The 16,266-nt window shown below is 37.6% G+C and overlaps 1 protein-coding gene across 34 annotated transcripts in view; it reads left to right on the forward strand.

Moving 5' to 3' along the window:
• Window positions 1–16,266, forward strand: part of NRXN1 (neurexin 1) — a 724,516-nt gene that overhangs the window by 63,969 nt on the left and 644,281 nt on the right. For 24 of the 34 annotated variants that reach the window (XM_030035075.2, XM_030035076.2, XM_030035093.2 and 21 more), the window contains exon 2: window positions 12,925–12,942. The exons of the other annotated variants lie outside the window; for them this stretch is intronic. In XM_030035075.2, coding sequence (XP_029890935.1) covers window positions 12,925–12,942 — 18 coding nt within the window. The remainder of the gene's footprint in view (window positions 1–12,924; window positions 12,943–16,266) is intronic. 34 annotated transcript variants of the gene reach the window in all.

Below are 16,266 nucleotides of genomic sequence, written 5' to 3' on the forward strand. Positions count from 1 at the left end.
GAGAAGGATTTCCCCTGTAGGACAGTTTGCTTAGTCCACTTACTATTAAAATTTTGTTTTAATAATATAAGAAATACCATTTTATATCATGCTTAAGGTGTAACCTCAAAAGAATGCTAAGAAATACATTCAGAACACATTTTAATGGATTTTTTTTTCATATTACTCAAGCAATAATATTTATGTCTCCTCAGATATTTTCTTCTACAGCTCTACACTTATATGTTTTCATGAATTTCCTTCTAAATTTCTATTTGACTCAGTCCCATGAAAGGTCATTACAATATTCCCTACTGTCCCCTTAATATGTGCTACAGGGCAATACACCACAGAGACAACTTTTCATGAGCAATTATTATAATTGGTTCTGATAAAGTTTTAGCCCAGGAATAGTTCTCCACTAAAGAATCCTGTGTTGATTTTTCTTGATGCCAACTTCTTTGTCATTCTAACCACTTTGCTGTAGAAGAGCTGACCATAGGAAAGATGCTTTACCACTTTTTCATCAGCAACATGCTACTGTGCTGATGTATTATGATAGATGAATTATATCATAATTCATCATTATGTATTATAAATCACAGCATAACTATACAAAAAATAATCTCCACATGGCCTACACTGATGGTAATGTAGGTTTAGAAAAAAATGTAAAATGATTAAAGATTAGCATCAGAATATATATCCAAGTAATTTGTTTCAGAAGGGAACAAAGGTAATATGGACGTCTTCAAGAACTGTCAAAGATGACAATATAGTGGGTATCATCTGCTATAGTCCACCTGACCAGGAAGAACAAGTGGATGAGGCCTTCTACAGACAGATAGAAGGAGCTTCACATTCACAGGCCCTGGTTCTCATGGGGGACTTCAACCACCCTGATATCTGCTGGAGGGACAACGTATCAGGATATAAGCAATCCAGGAGGCTCCTGAAGTGTGTCAATGATAAATTCCTCCTCCAAATGATAGCCGACGCAATGAGGAGAGGTAGTCTGCTGGACCTCATACACCAACAAGGAGGAGCTCATTGGGGATGTGAAGATCAAGGCAGCCTTGGCTGCAGTGACCATGGTGGAGTTCAGGATCCTGAGGGCACAGAGGAGGGGGAGAAGCAGGCTCACAATACTTGCCTTCAGGAGAGCTGAGTTTGGCCTCTTCAAAGATCTGCTCAGAAAAGTTCCACGGGATAAGGCCCTGGAGAGAAGAGGGTCCAAGAAAGCCAGTTAATATTTATGGATCACCTCAAAGAGAGTTCCATCCCAACAAATACAAAGTCAGGCACGCCTGTGTGGGTGAATGAAGAGCTGCTAGCCAAACCCATACACAAAAAGGAAGCATACAAAGCATGGAAGCAAGGACAGGTAGCCTGGGAAGAATACAGAAACATTGTCTGAGCATCCAGGAATGAAGTTAGGAAAGCCAAAGCCCAAATGGTACTTAATCTGTCCAGGCATGTCAAAGACAAGAAGAAGGGCAACTATAAGTACATTACTGACAAAAGAAAGACCAGGGAAACTGTGGACCCATTGTCAACAAGACAGGGGACCTGCTGACACAGGACATGGAAGAGGCTGAGGTACTGAATGCCTTCTTTGCCTCAGCCTTTACTAGCAAGACTAAACTTCAGGAATCCCAGGTCCCAGAGACAAAGGGAAAAGGCTGAAGCAAGGAAGATGTACCCTTGGTGGAAGAGGATTGGGTCAGGGAATACTTACGCAAACTGGGCATACATAAGTCCATGGGGCCTGATGGGATGCACCCACAAATGCTGAGGGAGCTGTCAGATGTCATTACAAGGCCACTCTCTATAATCTTTGATCAATCATAGTAGCTGGGAGAAGTACCCAAAGACTGGAAGAATGCAAATGTCACTCACATCTTCAAGAAGGGCAAGAAGGAGGACCAGGGAACTACAGGCCAATCAGACTCACCACGATTGCTGGGAACATGATGGAACAGCTAATCCTGGAAACGACTTCCAGGCACATTAAGAATGAGAAAATCATCAGGAGAAATCAGCATGGCTTCACCAAAGGTAAGTCGTGCTTGACCAACTTCTATGATTAATTGACTGACCTGGTAGATGAGAGCAGAGCACTGAATGTTGTCTACCTGGACTTCAGTAAGGCCTTTGACACCGTCTCCCATAAGATCCTCATAGAGAAGCTGCTGATGTACGTGCTGGATGAGCAGGCAGTGAGATGGCTTGAAAACTGAATGGCCAGCCCAGAGGGTGATGATCAGTGGCACAAAGTCTACTTGGAGGCCAGCGACTAGCTGTGTACCCCAGGGGTCAATACTGGGTCTGATCCTGTTTAACATCTTCATTAATGATCTGGATGATGGGGCAGAGTGTACTCTCAGTAAGGAGGAGAACCCTCAAACTGGGAGGAGTGGCTGATACACCAGAAGGTCATGCTGCCATCCAGAGGGACCTTGGCAGGGTGGTGAGATGGGATGACAGCAACCTTATGAATTTCAACAAGAAGAACATGGAGGAACAACCACATGCACCCATATATGCTGGGGGACACCCAGCTGGAAAGCAGCTTTGCAGAAAAGGACCTAAGGGTCCTCGGGGACACCAAATTGACCATGAGCCAACAATATGCCCTTGGGGCAAAGAAGTCTAATGGTATCCAGGGCTGCATTGAGCCAAAGCATTGCCAGCAGGTCAAGGGAGGTGATACTTCCCCTCTACTCAGCACTGATACGGCCAAGCCTGGAGTACTGTGTCCAGTTCTGGGTTTCTCAGTGCAAGAGAAACATGGACATACTGGAGACAGTCCAACCAAGGTCCACAAAGATGATGAAGGGACTGGAGCATCTCTCCTATGAGAGTCCCAGCTAAGAGAGCTGGGACTGTCTAGCCTGGAAAAGAGAAGGCTCAGGGCAGGTCATGTCAATGTATATAAAAACCTGAAGGGAGGGTGCCTAGAGGAGGGACCCAGGCTCTCTTCAGTGGTGCCCAGTGACAGGACCAGAGGCAATGGGCACAAACTGAAACACAGGAGGTGCTTTCTGAACATCAGGAAACACTTTTTACTGTAAGGGTGACCGAGTACTGGCACAGCTTGCCCAGAGAGGTTGTGGAGTCTCCAACATTGGAGATATTCAAAAGCCATCTGGTCACAGTCCTGGGCAATCAGCTCTACGTGGCCCTGCTTGAGCAGGGAGGTTGCAGCAGATGATGTCCAGAGGTCTTTTCTACCCCAACCGTTCTGTCATTCTGTGATTCTGTGATTCTGTGATTCTGTGATATTGATTAAACTGTTAGGAAGACAACTAGCTCTAACTTTGTTTGGGTTCATTTTATAGACATCCCCAAAATGTGACTGTCTTGAAATATTTACTACGACTAGAAATTTTAATTGTGCAGTTCTGAGATAGGAATAGCCATAGATGAAAAATGAATGTAGCTAGCCATAATATACATACAATCAGGGTTTTGCAAAAGCACGTCAGGTACAGTATCTCCTTGTCAGGAGCCACCTTTTTAACCCATTCTAAACTAATGCCTGCAAGTTTTTTACATCACTTAGTAGCCTTATAAAAGTTACAATATATATTCTTATGCCAAGAAAATAACCGCTTAACCAATTCATATCAAAGTGATTAATGAAAATCAAGAATTGTTCTAAAGCATCTGTTTCCTGATTACCATGTGTGCAAGTACTTTGTACACCTGGGAGCTCATTCCAGGCATTCACGTGGCTACAAAAAACCATACCGTTGCTCAGTTCCTGTAAAATCTATGGAGGAAATAAAAAATATACCAATTCTTACTTCAGCTAATGATGACCAGATTTTAAGTGAAGAAATGATGATTTTTTAAATTGTAAAATTTCTTGTAATTAGTTTCATTGTCATTATCTATAACTACTAATTAGTCAGAATAACATTCAGCATTAGCACTGAAATGATTGTAGACTAGTAAAGGAGAAAATTAAGTTCAGTTCTTTAAAAAAAAATAAAGATATCTATTTTGTTCACTCACAGTCACAGATAGCTGTGATTAAATTTTAATTTGATGTCAAATTAAACAGTCAGTTACAGCATGCTGACTTCCAGAGTACAGCTCCACTCACTTCAGAGGAATTTCCCATTTAAATGAGCAGAAGGTTTGTTCTGTACCATTCTAAAGGGTTCCAAAGGCAGGTGCAGCTCAGTTCACATCCACAAAATGAATCTTTGTAGTAGCCAAAAAAATTTAATAGTGACTAGCAAAAGAACTGTACAACAAAGTGATTTTGAATAGTTACTCTATTTTTAATTGTGTACAGTGCGTCTTCTACATTTTTAGCTGCTAACTCTCAAGAACACTTCATACCAAATTGTCTTCAGCCACCTGTGTTAAAGTCATAGCATCACTGATAGCACACAAACATTCCTCACTTCTGTATAAAGACAGCATGTGAATACAAAAATATGGCTAGCTTTGCATGCAGGCCTGTTAATTTTGGTGTTGTACGAGTCTGGGAAGGCACAAATTCAGCTACAGAGTCAGGGCCTGAGTGAATATCTCAGATGGACAGTTATATGTCATCACCCTTTAGTAAGTATTATGAAGGAGAAATACTATACACCGCAGAGATTGTGAAAGTGTAGATACCTGCCAGTTCACCATACAATACAAAACCAGTAGAAAACTTGTAGGAAGCATTGTCTAAAACCAATATCCTTCTCATGGACAAAAAATGTGACCTCTCCTCCTTTGAGTGTTATCCACTGGATCATCACCTCTGTAAAGCTGCCGTCCAGTTGGAAAATTACTTCTGCCATTCAACCACTGCACAGCATTTTTACCCACTGTCAGCTCAGCTAATTCTATTGTATTAATGGGTCTACCAGACCAGTTTTGCTCAAAGGATGGTTGGACAGGGATTTGATTTCTTCTGATAGTAACTTGGGCCTGATTTTGCAGCCTCTTGCATAGACATAATTGACTACACAAAGCACAGCGCAACAAGGAATCAGATTTACTGGGCTAGTTTCTACTCTCATGTACACCAAAACAAGCACGAATAATTCTGAAAAATCTTTATTCTTCATTTCACAACTGTTTCTTAAAGAAGTTGTTGAAATAAGTTATTTTATGAATTTTTCAAATTAATTTCAAAACAGATATTCTTAAAATAGAAATACCTGTGTCACCCTGCATCACTTTTATAGAACATACTCTGTTCTTGCCATTACTCTCTGCCAGCCAGAGCAGTTAATTCTGTATGAAAGGTTTTGATAGGAATATCCTGAAAGTATATTTTCATGCCATGTGTCCAGCAGGGCTAAATTGGAGAAAATCCAAAGGAATAATAATAGTGCTAGGAAGAAAAGACAAGTTACGGTCAGATGTACAGGCCATGTAAAGTGGACTGTATACAGTCAGTTCTTAATTCTAGTTAGTTTATCCATTCTCCATGATAGGAAATAAGACCTCTAGTGATTACAAGGAAGAGGTCTAAAAGCACAACTCAAAGTGCACAAATCCCAGAGATTTTCAATGGAAATTGAATGTTTCCAATGCAGAGAAATAGTAACAGAGGCTAAATGGAAAAAGAGCAGCAATTCTTAAAGAATATCTGGTTACTGAGTGAAATACATAGATTTACACTGTGTTTCATTTTCTGCTTATACATGGAAATTAAAACACAGGGGAGGGAGTGTGGTTCTTTGACTCGCCTTCAATTATGTAAATGACTTATTTCTCCTTTCATTATCTCTATTATTAATATTACTAAATTCAATTATTAAAAAACCTTTGATTCCACCTTTGATATCTGGTTGTGGTTACTGCAGCCATGACACATATGCAAGAACATTTGTCCCAGTGACTGATGGAAATTTCTTTAAAGCATTGACATATTGCAAGCAGGTCTAAAGTTTAGTACGTCTGAAACTAGCCAGACCCATTTTGGAGAAAAAGGATTGAATTTAATGAAGTGGCAAAATAAGGCCAAAGACAAATTTCTTGGGATTGTAATATAATTAAAAAGCAGTCATTTTTATATCTACATCATCATCTCTCCCCTGAGTCAGTCCAAGTTTATTTAGAAGTATGGTAAAAATTACTAAAAGAAGAGGACAAGTTACTTCCCAAAAATGTCTGTTGTAGGAAGTAGTTGAGAAAAAGGAGATTTGGGTATCAAAGATGTGCTTATTCATTAACTACTGTGGCTTCAAGAAGCACAAGTTTATTCAGATGTACAATATCTAAAAATGTGTAACAATAAAGTAATCATAGATTAACAGCATTAAACTAAAGCAAAGTTGAATAGTTTCACATTTGAGACACTTGTGATGATAAATGATAGAAAAGTGATAAAGCTGCATAAGAATCAAACAGCACAAAAAATTGTTGCCTCAGAAAGACTATTGATTCAATTATGTCTCGATTTTGACTCTGTTGTCTGCAGACAACTGGAGAGGGTATTAGAAAATATTACAGGGTGTAGAAGTAAATTGGGGGTGGGGGTATTTTCCCATTGGGAACAATAGTAATGATTTGTCTGAATGATTTTTTTTTCACCCATTATATTTGAATTCTTCATGGGAAACATTTCTCAGTGAGCTCTTTGTGCAAATGATGCAGAGATTGGTTCTGAGAAAACAATTTATTTGAACATTTTTGTGTTTAACAGGGTGTCAAAGTATTTGCTGCTTTTTATGCTTGGTTTCTGTTCTCATTTGACTAGAGAAAATTCATAGATTCATACAAGTTATGTCCAGAATGTACTGCTATGAAAATATTAACCTGACCTCCTAAATGACAAAAGGCAGAATTTCTCCCAGTGATTCCTACAATTCAGCCCAAAAGCAATGATTGCTATACAATTTCTGCTAGACAAAGGCTCTGTCTTAAGACTTCAGGGAAGAATTACCCAGTATTCCCAATGCTTATTTTATCTTTATTGAAAATTTTCATCTTATTTTCAGTTTGAACTTTTCTGACTCTCAATCCCAGCATTTGTCTGGTTGAAAGGACTTCCAGGTATCAAGAATTTTTCTCCCGACATTCATGGTTACAGACTGGGTTCAAGACACCTCTTCATCTCATCTTTGATATATTCAATAGATTGAGCGTCTTAAGGCTTTCATTGTAAGACATGGTTACTGAGTTTTCTTAGGTTTTTAATGCCATGAATGACTGTGGGAAAAGTTTTTTTTCTGAAAATTCTTTCATTTTTTATTTCCTTTTAAATATATGAGCACTGGAACAACACAGTAATGGGTTTAGTTATGCTACAAAAAGTAATGCCATTTTCTCTTTCTGTTCGTTATTTCTTTGCCTATGCATTCAAGACTTGCACTGCCCCCCTTAGTTGCTGCTTCACACTAGGAGCTCATCTACAGTAGCTTAACTAAAATGATCTTGTCGTTATTTCATTCTCAGTGCATTTGGAATACATAGCACTATCTAGAAAAGGTGACCTCACCTAGAGTAAATTCATAGATGTTAGTAGAATTTACAGAGGTGTACCGAATTTGGGCTGATGGCTTTATCTTGTACAAAACTGGGAGAAACGTCTAATTGTGCCATAATGATGCTCACTTGGCAGAATGCCTCGTCCTCATTTTTGGTCAAGACAGGTCATCTATGCTCCTGACAGTATTGTACCTTTCTCCTGAGTCTTGTACAGGGCATTCCAGAAAAGAAGGGATCTTCAGAGAGATGTAGATAGAAAATGGAGCTAGAACAGAACCAAACTCCTGTTATTCTGAAATTTCTCCCTTCCACAAAAAAAAAAAAAAATCAATGGAGTCCCTGTTATATTATATCTCTACCCACTGCACTGGAAAGTCCTCTGAATGGGTCCACCCAAAGTTGTGTGGAGTCTGGAGAGGCTGTACATTAATTTCAGACCTAACAGGGCCATGTGGAAATGTAGGAATTCCTGGGCCCTCTTCCGTAGATTCTGGTGGATTTGCAGATTTTGCGGATGAATCGCAAATTTTGTTCCATGAAGTCCAGCTGTAGGAAATGCTGCTTCCCTATTCATTCAATATTCAAGCAGAAGGTTGCAGCAGAATCAGAGTTCTGTACTAGGTATCTTTATAATGCATTTCTAATTATTCATAGTTACAGTCAGTAATTCCAATCAATATTTAGAGTGGTTTTCAAAAGTACATTTCAAAAAAATATAAATAATCCTAATGGAATTTATCAGGTACACAGCACTTGAGAAGACCGATGCTAATAGCCATAGATTTCCAATGTATTGCTTTAGTTCATCATTATTTAGACTATGACTGTTCATGCTTTATAACATGCTTTATAACATATTTCATGTTTTCATATCCTTTCCAAATATTTTCTTTTGAACCACGTGTAAAATAAAACAATTTCTCTAATAATTTGAGAAACTGATGAGACAGGCTAAGTTACACTATGCAAAAGATGCTGGGTGCAGTCCCATAGAAAAAGCTGCCTCTTGAAATGACATTTTCCAGTACAGTATTTTTAAGTAGATAAATTTATGGAGAAGTACACTGATGCATTATTCTTTGGGAAAACAAACTTAAAATATCGCATCTTAAATTTCTAGTCATCATTTTTATTGCAAGACACCTGCATTAAAATAAGTTTTATTTCAGGCTACTTCCCCACTACTCGTACTACTGAATATCTTATGAAATTTCATAAACTATGTCTGTCATATATTATACCATTCATTGTTGCCAAATGTGATTTTGAACTATAATTTTGATGAGGAAAAAAGTACCTATAAAAATGTCACTTCTAATACGCTATTTCTTACTATGTTATTTGTAGAATGCTATTTCTGTAACTTTAAATACTAATGTACTCTTTCATCTATTTATCATGAAAACACTGTTCTTATATAATTGTCAGGAGAAATATTGTGCTCTGTGTGTGGCTAAGGTGTAAATATTCTGGCAGAAGAAAAAAATGTAATGGCAGGAATAGCCAGAAAAGTTATAAACAGTCACTTATTTTTAAAAAAAAATCAAGGTTTCAATGAAGCGTCACCAAATATTAAGATGATTCTTGAATTAGTAAATATATCCTGTAAAAACATGATTCCTATTTTCATATTTCTGAACCATAGTAATATGCTAAAATAATTAGAATTGGTTGGGCATTTACTGCAAAAAATATGGAGCAGATTCTGCTCTTAGCTCAGTAGGGACAGCCTGAGACAATTCATCTGAAGATAATAAACCAATTTCACAGCCTGTGTAAGTTGTATAGTTCTATTGATTTCAACCGTGTCACACCAGATTTAAATCAACTGAATATTTGGCTCAATATGTGCAGTCAACAGATTACACCAGTAGTGCTGAGAGCAGAATTTGGCCAAAGGAATTAGGTTGTTAACACAGAAATTAGCAGTGGCATTTAGTACCGTTGTTGGTTGGGGTTGGGGGAAGGTCTAGGAAATAAGCATTTGCAGTGGATGAAGATCTGTCTAGTTCTTCAAGTGAGTAGCTCGGTGCAACGTGAAAACAGAGGACTTTTCACATCTAGTAGAAGTCAGAGTGCTGAAGAGAAAATTACCTGTCTGGGCAGTCATCTGGTTGCTAGTGGAGGCTGTAAGGCCATTCTGCTCCTCCGCTGTTGCGTTGACAGTCCCTTTTAGACCCTTGTCTCATACCTGGGCTGTGCTTTGGTGAAAATCATTGGTATGATCAGCTGGTGCAGAAAAGGCTGAGAGCCGTTCTGTGCCAATGCCTACAGCAGCTAAGAGATAGCACTTTGGGTCTTGAAAGCCTCTGGTTCCACTGATGCCAACAGAGCTACTCAGCAGACAGTAAGGTCCTCCAGGTTGGATGGATGTAAATGTGGGTAAATTCAGACTATGGGTGGCTAAATCGTCAGCAATGACAGAAATGTGTACTACGGCTTTACTCTCCTGCAGGTACATAAATTTTACACCAGTGCAACTGTAATGACATAAATACAGTTACTCCTGATTTAGATGAGGAAAATTTTGTTCCCTCCAAACTGCAAAATTAAGATGTTGATATTATACATGGCTTTCACTTTCCTTTTATTTATTATTTTTTTAAGAGTGGCGGGAGTAAGCAAAATGAATAAAAGCAAAGTTATAATTTGGGTCTTCTGGCTTCTTAGTCTCTGCTTAGAAGAATAGGCCATGCCAAGAAAATAGGAATAACAAAAGTCAGGCAAAGTGTTAGTGATATGGAAATGTATCAGCCATCTCAAAAAAACACCTTAAATAAATAATAGTGCTCAACGCTAATCTAATGTAAAAACCTCGTAAAGTACCATTAAAAAGCTGAACTAATTTTTTTCTTAGTTTGCAAAACTGTTTAAGATGGTTTAACTTACCATGACAAAAACATGCGGAGGAATGAATTTTCATGCCGTTAACTCATGTATAGGGGTTTGACTATGTACACGGTTTTATTCACAGAGCAGGAATTCAACACTTTCAATTTTATTTAATTCAAAATGCTTTGACAGTTTAATTTACTATCACTTAAAAGTTTAATCAATCAGACATTTAGGGGAAGCTGCTCAGCTAGTGTAAATCTTTCGTGTGACAGTCACCAAAAAAGACATACCAATCACTGCTAAGAATAGGGCCCATGATATAAAACAAAATATGCTAAACCCTGTAACCAGATGAGTTTAACCATCCGACGGTGCCTGTGATGTCATTTTCAGAACTCTCCCTTTGACTCTGACATCATGAGCAACAGAACTGGCCTTTTAGCGAGTTCATGTGTTGGTTTTAAGTAATCATGTTAAGGTAAATATGGCCACCAAAAAGGATGTCATTGCAGTATTGGTATTGCAATAAATATACCAACACTGCGGTAACCAGGACTAGATGAAGGAACCTGAAGTTATACTACAACTGGAATAAATAATTTATTTTTTATTAAGTTTGGGAGGGTTTGTACCTAAAGAAAGGAAATTACTATATGCAGTTAAAGGAAGAAGGCTCTTCCAGAAAAGTTTAGCTATAAGTAGCTATTTCTAATAGCCCAAATATCACTATAATTTACACTGCATATAGAACATAATATCTTTGTCTTGTGAAATTGGGTGTTTTTCATTTTCTCAGTGACCTTTACTCGATTTGTTGGTCTTCAGGTATTTACTCACAACAGGCATACTGCTTTTCATATTTTTTTTCTTTTCAGCCTCTTATTTTCCTAAATGCATGAAACAGTATGTACCCTTTGCACTTTCATAACAAACTAAAATTTCAGGCAGTGAGATTTTAGAAGTCTAAATTTAGAATGTGTGCATGGAAAAGGTAATTTATAATATCTTACACCAAATAACTTTATCTGTTCTGGCCTATGAGTATTGCAACTAAAAACTGAGAGACTTAAACCCTTAATATTCATCGTTTATAGTAGTTATTATTTTTGAAGTGGTAAACTTTTCAAATTATTTATTGGAATATTGCCTAGTTATGATGAGATTTTTCAGTGTTTTGTGGCATTAACTTATAAAGGCTTTTCATTACGAGAAGTGACACATTCTGGCAGGAAATTGCTATGCTTAAGAGATATCATTGAGCCCAGTTCTGTGTAACTTGTTTTATTGACTCCTGGTTTACGATACATCCAAATTAATTTAGATCACATTTCTTAATGGTCACATGAAAAGGTATTTTCCTATAGAAAGACTCCATGAGAAATGACCTGTAATGAGAGAACTGGGCTTCAATTTGCAATTGATTCTGAGTGCTCGCTCCCCAAAAAATGTTGACGGAGGCGGCACAAATTGCAGGAAGAGATCTCCCAAGCAGTCAGACTGCTGTGTTGTCACCCTTCCCCATTTCTTTGTTGGTTTCGCACAGTCCATCTCCTTGACTTCCGTGTTGTTTTTCCTTTGTTATTTTACCTTTCCCATTTTCTCTCTTCCCCGAGATATCTTTGTACTCTCTCCTATCCTCTCCTCAGTCAAAATCATAATGGGCAACAGACTTAGTCCCGCAAAATCACCTACCTAGTGGAGGAGCTAGTAGAGACTAGCATGAGTACTAGGACACTGAGCCTCTTTCTTAACTTTAAATTCTGTCCACTTCATTAGCTGACACTCAATTCCTAGTCCCCTCTCGCTTTGTAGGCTTTGGGGAAACCTTCTTTCCTGTGCCCCATATTGATGTTGGGTTGGGGATGAAAGGCCAAATTATTGCTTGTTAATAGGAGCCTTTACTTAGGTAAAATGCCCCTTGATCTAATCCGGGGGCAGAACCCATGCCTGAGATTGCTGTGGCCTTTGCTAGCTGTACCAGGCAAAGAAGTGATTGATTTTTTAAGATGCGCAAGTTTCTGGTGCTGACAAATGCTGTGGGACATGATCCTACAATTCTGAGGTATTCCACCCAGTTTAAGTGACAGTTTTTCCACACGGGATTTGGAGATCTAACCCAATGTCCAGAGTGAGTGCCTCAGTAATGAGTACAGGATCAGCCACGCTGCCTGTGGTAACATCTTCACAGCATATTCTAAAACTTAAGTTATCTTGTTTGATCTGTTTAAAATAATCTACTTCATACAGGACAGTAAGGAAAATTCAGAATGGGAAAATAGAAGCAAATTAACTTAGAATCCCTTTCACAAATGACTGATGGCTTTAAAATATATAGTTATAAAAGTCTTACAAGAAGATCTCTGATTAATGACTAATAATAATTGAATTTACAAAGAGCTGCAGTAAATCGAGCTGCAGTAAATCCTGTACAATTTTTTCGCTTTGGAAACAGTATTGTTTTATTTCATATCACGTGAATTTTGTTAAATAGAGGAAACACTGCTTCCCTGGTGCTTTTGTTTTTCCCTCTGGATTGTAGCAGTGGAGCACTTGCATGTTGTGTTTGATGCCTTGCATGATGAAGACATGCAATGGCAAGTTCCAGTCTGCATGCTGCTTAATGAATGTTTTCCTTTTCTCTCCTTCCCTGTTATGTGCTTACAGAAGACAACTATGTGGAAGGTGGGTGCTTTCTACCTTATTTTCCTAAGCTCTTGTTTTTCCCTTCTGTTTAGTGGTTTTTTTCCCTTCTGCTTAATGTTATAAAAGTACGCATATCATTCAGTACGGTAAGTTGCATTTTTTTACCCATAAAGGTATACAAGTTTATTAAATAAGTGTGATTTCTTTTTTCATACAGAACACAAGAAAAGCTCCATTTTAATATTGGCCTTATTCGTGTAATTCCAGAATAACCCCACTGAAACAATGGGATTTACACTCATATGACTGATATCACCCTTCAAAATCATTCAGGAGATTTGCAGAAGGACTGATGTCTTTTCATGTTCTGTATGAAAAACACTTCAAGAAACTATTTGTTTCATTAGCGTGCAGCATAAATCCTCCTCATAAGAATGTAATGCATGTTAAATACCTATCTTTTAATTGCTTAGGAAAATGGAAAGCGCTTTGTTCTTTAATACTACAAATCTTGCTCCTGTAATATCCTTTACAGCACAAAGTTTTAGGAATAAAGTTTTTCTGTCTAACTTTTCAACATAATGCACTCTGCCTTTTGAACATTGTGAAAGAAGCAGCATGTGATTTTAATAATAATGTTGGTATGTAATTAAGTCCCTTTAAAGAAAGTATGGCACAGGGCAGTGGAAACTAAAGCACAATGCCATCTAGCCTGAATATTGGTAAGTAAGTCTATTAGCTGGTAAAACCTGTTGCGTGTATATATATATATATCTCTCATAGTTTTAAAGGTACAGAATATGCTTCACAGATCAGTTATTGCTGGGAAACAATATTTTCTTTTTGCTTATAAGCCAAAAGGTGCAGGTGCTTTTTTATGTACAAGTGCTTTTAAAAGTCTCTCTGGGCTGAATCTTTGCATTCTGGATAACCGATTATCTATTTGAAAAATTAGTTTATCTATCTAAACTGAGCAATAACTTTTATTTTTTCCAACGCTTTTGAACCTATTTTTAAATCAAGGACTTTGTAAGCTAACTCATGTGCAAAGTGACTGCCCTGGCACGGCTCTGACCCAGGGTCCTGTAGTGGCCCCACTACATGAATGAGTTCATTCAGGATTCAAGTCACCATGGGCCACTGCCTGCCTATTCAGTCGCAATTTTCTAAAAAAGCCTAGAAGTATCGATACTGCATTTCTCTATGCTACTGTATTCAAGGGCAAAGAGAGGTGCTCAGATTTAGCACATACATGATGCTGTGTAATTTTATTAAAATATATGTTACCAGTAGGAGAAAGAAAATTTAAACAATTCAGATGCTTTAATCGTGTGCAGTCACGCACATACATATCAATACAATATCCTTTTTATTGTGAAATCAAAATGTATTCAACAACACTGGGACAGGAATTCTAACTGAAAAACATAAAAGCCTGGAAATAAGTACCTAATCTTATATTTGATCTGTGCATAAAACTCTTACTGGTGTCAACATGAGTCTCAAATGTGAATTAGGATCAGTATAACTAGATAAGGAGGTTCAATTTCATTTCACGTATTCATTTATGCACAGCAGTACAAGATAAAGCCTGGATAACAGTTAATCCAGACTTTACCTGAATCTAATTCTTGAAGGCGCAACCTTAAATTTATTCCAACACAGGTCTGGATACTTATGCATACATTAAAGTTACAAGGGATGTATATGTAAAGAATGGAAGCATAGAATGGTGTATCCAAAGCACAGTTTGGAAATAGAACTATAATTTTTCATCTTTGATTTCTGTGCTATCTGAGCATCTCTGTAAGTTAGGCTACATAAGAAAACAGAAGAATTTAGTATTCACAGAGTTAATTTTGTATATATTGCTGGTATGAAAAGGCTACATTTTATTCATTTTACTAAAATTGTGCTAGGGTTGAACATGTTCACTGCAGGTTTACCATGTTTAAATTTTGTTTTGGCCTGTGCTCTGCATGGAACTCACACACAAAATTATGAAAATATCCTATCTTCATAGCTGCTTCCACTATCCCATCCTGTGCCCCTTTACTCTCTCCTCTCAGAACCAAGTTCAGTATACAGATGGAGTGAATCACACATGAGGCATTCCTACTAAATCTTGAATTCCTAACTCACAAAGAAAAGGCTTTTATCATTCCACATGAAGTAATGGTGCACAAAGGAGTATTTTCAATGTATGGTACACCTGTACATGGCTAGTTAAGGCTAGAACTTTCCATGACTATCCATTGTGGTATTCTCTATCATAAGCAGACTGTCATTTTCAAAATCTAGCAGTGATTACTATCATGGTAGATTTATCTGTATCATTTTAAACCACTCTGTGGATTGCACAGGTACAGTAATAGTAATTCTTCACTCTTCCATAGCCTTCATCCATAGATTGCAAAAATAGAAAATAAGGTAAGTATCATTATGTGCTTTTAGCAAGTAAGTATAAGTAACCTTACTGCTTCACAAATAAAGTAACATACAGAGTCAAACAAAATAGTGTCTTGAGGACTAGTACTAAATTTTTTAATTGACAAATGTTTGGTTTGAGCAGTGTGGTTTTTTTACATTCACTTGACTTCCTTTTTTAGTTGAACAGCACTGTAAGTGACTCTTAAAATTCAAGTGGTTTCTATGATGTTTTCAAGAGGCACTTCTGCCATTTATGTTTTTTTCAAATTATTTAAGAATCATGTATTTACAACTGACCAATCTCACATATCATTTTAGCAAAAATAGTACCTGTCAAGCAGTGGTAATCTCCTGAATCTAGGCCTTTTGTTTAGGCCCTTATAGCAATAAAGATCATATTTAAATGCAAGCTATTTTAAATATGATTACCTTCTTTGCATTCCCCTAGGAGACATAACAGCGATTTGCTCTGTACCTTCTAAGAGCTGAAAGAGCTCACAAAGTAGCTGCTGAAAAGTCACAATTTTATTAAAGAAAAACATGTAACATTCAACTAGTTTCATCTTCCCTCTATTGAATACAGTTAGGGCCAAGTCAAAAGTCTGAGATTTCTTACTATATTTGCCAACACAAAAAGTTAGAAGCCAAAAGATAAGTTAAATAATCACATTAGGAGACTAATACTTCCAGAAGTCCATGCAGCAAGGGATCCAAGCAAGGACATTCCACATTAAAAGAATGAAGCTTGACTGTGGGTCTTTATACTTTGTGAATTCAGGATGCCTCTCTTGCAGCAACACTTGCAGGGAAAAAACACACGTGAAAACATTTCCACTCTCTTTCACAAGCTGCGAACTACAGCACAGCTGTGTGATGTTTCCCAAGCAATGCTTATGCAGGCATCCCCTTCAGGATCACGCTCAGCTTTCGCTT

This window comes from Aquila chrysaetos, chromosome 13 (genome assembly GCF_900496995.4).
Source record: "Aquila chrysaetos chrysaetos chromosome 13, bAquChr1.4, whole genome shotgun sequence".
NCBI lineage: Eukaryota > Metazoa > Chordata > Aves > Accipitriformes > Accipitridae > Aquila > Aquila chrysaetos.